Source organism: Chrysochloris asiatica, unplaced genomic scaffold, assembly GCF_000296735.1.
Source record: "Chrysochloris asiatica unplaced genomic scaffold, ChrAsi1.0 scaffold00006, whole genome shotgun sequence".
NCBI classification, from domain to species: domain Eukaryota; kingdom Metazoa; phylum Chordata; class Mammalia; order Afrosoricida; family Chrysochloridae; genus Chrysochloris; species Chrysochloris asiatica.
Genome location: NW_006408524.1, coordinates 36,582,593 through 36,587,159, shown reverse-complemented (window position 1 = coordinate 36,587,159; position 4,567 = coordinate 36,582,593). Strand labels below are relative to the sequence as shown.

Below are 4,567 nucleotides of genomic sequence, written 5' to 3'. Positions count from 1 at the left end.
AAGGGCAGCAGTTTGAAACTACCAGAGACTCCGCGGGAGAAAGATGAGGCGTTTTTCTCCCGTAAAGATTTACAGCCTTGGAAACCCAGTGCAGGGTCACTATGAGTCAGAACCGAGTCTGTGGTACTTAAAAACAACAACATATATACGTATGGAGCCCTGGTGTGGTGCTATGAGTTAATGTGTCAAACTGCAAGGTCGGAGGTTCACGCTTACCAGCTGTTCCTTGGAAACTTTATACAGGGTCGCTTATGGGTCAGAACTGACTCTATGGCATTTAACAACAACAACAAATATAAGGAGCTCTTGTAGCATAGTGGTTATGAATTGGGCTGCGAACCGCAAGGTCAGCAGTTCGAAACTACCAGCTGCTCCGCAGGAGAAAGATGAGGCTTTCTGATCCCGTAAAGATTTACAGCCTCGGAAACCGTGTACAGGGTCGCTATGGGTAGGAACCGACTGGACTGCACTTAACAACAACAACATACTTATATAATCCTTAGGAAAACTACTAGTAAATTACACCTATTGATATATTAAAAAGGGAAATACATCAATCAGTGTAACATACCACATTAGGATGAAAAAGGTGAAAAATCTTTTGAAAATCATTCAGGAAAGGATTAGAAAACTGTAACACCCATTCATGTAAAAATACTTAGCAAATCAGAGATACAACAAAAAGGAAAAAACAAAACCTCCCTAATCTGATAAGAAGTGCCTACCAAAAATCATTTAGCTTGTTTTTGTTGTCAGGTGTCTTTTGAGTTGATTTTCAACTCACAGCAACCTCATGAGACAGAGTACAACTGTCCTACAGGGTTTTCTTGCCTGTAATCTCTACAGGGGCAGACAGCCAAGCCTTTCATCTGTTGAGCAGCTTGTAGGTTCGAAGTATCAATTTTTCAGTAACTGAGAGCCTAACCATTTTATTACCAGGGCTCCTAAAATTTTGAAATAGTTCATGATTTTTGCGTAAAATTTCCTTGAATAGTAATAAAACACTGAGCTGGAAATTCTTGTTTTGTTTGCTTTTCTATATATGCAGAGTATTAAACAATAAAAGGTGCTAAAGTTTTAAAAAATAAGAAAACTGAGTCGAAATCAACTTGATGCCAATGGGTTTAATTTGTTTGGTTTAAGTCAAATGTAATGAAAAGATTATCTCATAAACTACTATATATCAGAGACAACACTGAAAAATTATTATTAAGTTAATTATGCGCACTAAAATATCACACTGAAGGTAAAAATAGAACTTCTGCTACTTATCTTTTTTTTTTTTTTTTTAATCTATTACTGCTAATGAACTGCGAACCACAAGGTCCCGGTTCGAACCCGCCAGTTATTCCAAAGGAGGAATATAAGTAAGGCTTTATGCTTCCGCGAAGGTTTAAAGCCTCGGAAATCCTAAACAGGGTCGGTCAGAACCAACTCCACGGCACATAATCACCACCACCAATTGAGAACAGAGGCTTAAGATGCATCAAATATTTCCTATCTAGACAAATCTCTGGGAATGAAAGATCTGCAAGATTTAGAAAAGTACACTGATCTACAAACTACTAGAAATAAGTAGTTAGCTTAAAGAGTAGTTTGCTTCTGAAGCAGATGCTTTGGAAGTTAAATCAACCAATAACTATTTACCAGACACAACACATGCGCTAAATTCAGTGCACAGGTTCTGAGGTACAAACAACCAAGTAGGAAGTTCCTCAGACTTCACAATCATGTTGGGAAAGCAAGTACTTCATCATCACTTTTCCTCATTTCATCGACAAATAATGCATATCCTGATTGGTCCAAGTGTAATTTCTTCCTAATGTCAATATAAAACTGATTCTTATACTCAGTTCAGTCTTCAAAGATACCCAAATCAGTTCTCGACAGCTGACTTATGGATCCTTAATATACTTAAGCTGAACAACGTCTAAGATATTTCATCAAATCCACAAGCTTCGGAACTTCAAGCACTGGACAGCTAAGCACAAATCCGCGGTTCAAACCCAGCAGGCGCTTCTTGGTAACCATCCTATACAGAGTCGCTATGGGTTTTAACCGACTTGATGGTACACCACCACCGGCACACGTGCATATACCATTACATATACCACTGTTGGGGTCCTGGTGTGGCACTGTGGGTTAATGCACTGGACTGCAAAGTCTCTGAATCACAAGGTGAGTGGTTCAAGCTCACCAGTCACTCATGGAAACACTATACAGGGTTGCTATGGGTCGGAATCGACTCGATGACACTCAACAGCAACAACAGACCACTGTTAAATACGATCAAGTAGCTAGTTGAACCTACTTCTTCCTCTTAAAGTACTGCTAGTAAAGGAAAACTACACTTCTGCAAAATGCCTGCTTTTGCAATGGACACTAGGCACTAGGAAAGGGAAACTGATTGGTTAGCCAAAGTTGCCCTACTTTCATTTCAGGTCCAAGGAAAAAAATGTTCCAGCGTAGCAAGGAGGCACACGCAAATCAAGAGGGTTGATGCCAAACTGAACTTTCTGATCGCCACAATTTAGGCGAAAGGTGACCGGACGGGGGGTAGGGAGAGTTGCTATAACTGGGCTATCTAAGTGTTGGGGGTGGGGGGTGGGGGGAGACCACTTCACTAAGCAGCGAAAGCTCAGGATGGGAAACAAAACTAGTCTGGCCCAGCGACAACCCCAGAATGCTGAACAAGCTGGAGGGCCGTGGAGGCCGGGACCGGAGAAGGGAGATCTCGGCAAACAGAACGGGAACAGCAATCAGTAAGAACGAAGAGACGACCGCCGCCACAAAGCATCGTGTAAGGGCACACCACAACGGGAACCGTGAGTTACGAGGAAGGACAGCAGGAAGACCACTGCCAGGACGACAGGCAAGTGGCAACTGCGAAAGGCGAGGCACAAGCAGCTGGAGGCGGTGGGGCTCTGTTGAGTCAGCACAGCTCCTGCTTAGGGGGCACTTGTAGGATCCCCGCTGCTTCTCGGACACCCGGACCCACGACGTTGGGTAGGACCCGCAGAAGGAAGAGATGATGTTCTTTAATGGGCTGGAGCTAATCCCTTCTCCTTAACCATTTCATAGGTAAACACTGGTCGCCGTCGCCGCTTACCTCTGTTAACATTATTACATCCCGGGGAAGTGAGCTCCTCCCTAGCCTCGCCGCATGGCAACAGCCGTAGCAGCAGCGAAAACTGCCCGGGTCGCCGCCAACGGCGGCAAATACTCCTTCAGTTCTCTCCCGGGCGGTGGCTTTACTCGGTTTCGCTGGCTTCCCCACGGCCCGACTGCTCGCGACAGACGCGCCGCCATCTTGGAAGAGCGACGTCCGCGTCTGCCTGCGACGTGCGCTCCCATTGGCGGGCGCAGTAGTCGCCGGTGTCTCGTGACTGTCTCCATAGCGCCGGCGCGCGGAGAAATGGAGGCGGGCGCCAGGGGCTCCATTGGTCGCAGGCTTCGAGGGCCTTGGGGCTGGGCAGTGGAGCGGACTTGGGAACGCCAAAAGCGGAGGGACCCGGCGCGCGCGCCCTGTGAAGTCGCTCGCCCACCTCCTCACCCCGGCATCTGCCTGCCGAACGGAGGGCCGAGACTGGCTGAGCCTGACCCTTTGACGGATAGCGCTTGAGCCTGACCCTTTGACGGATAGCGCTGTGGACCTCGCGCGCCCCGACGCCGAGGTGACACAAGTTTCGTAGAAAAACTCCCTAGCATTTTTCTGCACCTCGGCGACCTAAAGGACGTGGAGGGCTTGGCTTCTCCACCTTCTGGGACTTGAGTGTGATCTGAGGCTACTCCCCGAAACTTTCCTTTGTCCCTACCAATCCACAGTGAGTTCTCTAGGATGGTATGCGACAGGTTGTAGATGTGATACTGGCATATTGGTGTTACCATCCTAGAGCAGTGTTGGAACTGTTCCTTATTTGCTGATTGGCCAGAACATGCAGAAGAGGACTTCATTGTGTTTCATGTAAAATGAGTTTTTAAAATTAAAGTCATTTTTATTTTATTTTTTTGAAATGCTGTCTCTACAACTTGGCAGGTTTCTTTATACAATGTGTTTCAGAGTAAAGAAAGTTCAGTAGATGTCGCTGAATAGTCCCGTCTTAAATGGAACTCAGCTGCGGAACCTGATACGGGCTCCATTCTAAATCTACCCTTGGTTGGGTGGGTTTCAGTTTGCGGAATTGGAATCACTCACTTCTAACCCATAAATTATAAAGAGCGTGCTGTCAACAAGTGCTACCTGTTTTATGTTTAAAACTTAAATTTTCTTAGAGGGTGAGGAATAAATTTTCGAACTGTGTATGCATTTCCTTCCATTATACTTTTACAGAGGCATTTGGGAAAACTAAAGACAGTAATAGTTCTTAACACCTATACCAGAATTTTTTCACCGATTTTACCGTGAAACTATTGGGGGGGAAAAAGAAAGAGAAGAAAATGACTAAATAAATTACTCTTAATTTCTCAAAACAGAAAAAGTTTCCACTTTGTGGGGCCAGCAAAATTCTGACCTCTGTTACACAACATTGCTGATACTGACAGATTTAACCTGAATAGGAGATAAGAT

General features: G+C 45.1%; 1 protein-coding gene across 2 annotated transcripts in view; it reads right to left on the bottom strand.

Annotated features, from left to right (window-relative positions):
- The window catches only part of SNX13 (sorting nexin 13), a 163,061-nt gene extending 159,734 nt beyond the window's left edge, over positions 1 to 3,327 (bottom strand). Inside the window, exon 1 of one of the 2 annotated variants that reach the window (XM_006832238.1) lies at positions 3,110 to 3,327. In XM_006832238.1, coding sequence (XP_006832301.1) covers positions 3,110 to 3,121 — 12 coding nt within the window. In that variant the 5' untranslated portion in view covers positions 3,122 to 3,327. The remainder of the gene's footprint in view (positions 1 to 3,109) is intronic. The other variant, XM_006832237.1, reaches the window with a different exon arrangement.
- Between the last annotated feature and the right edge of the window lie 1,240 nt (positions 3,328 to 4,567).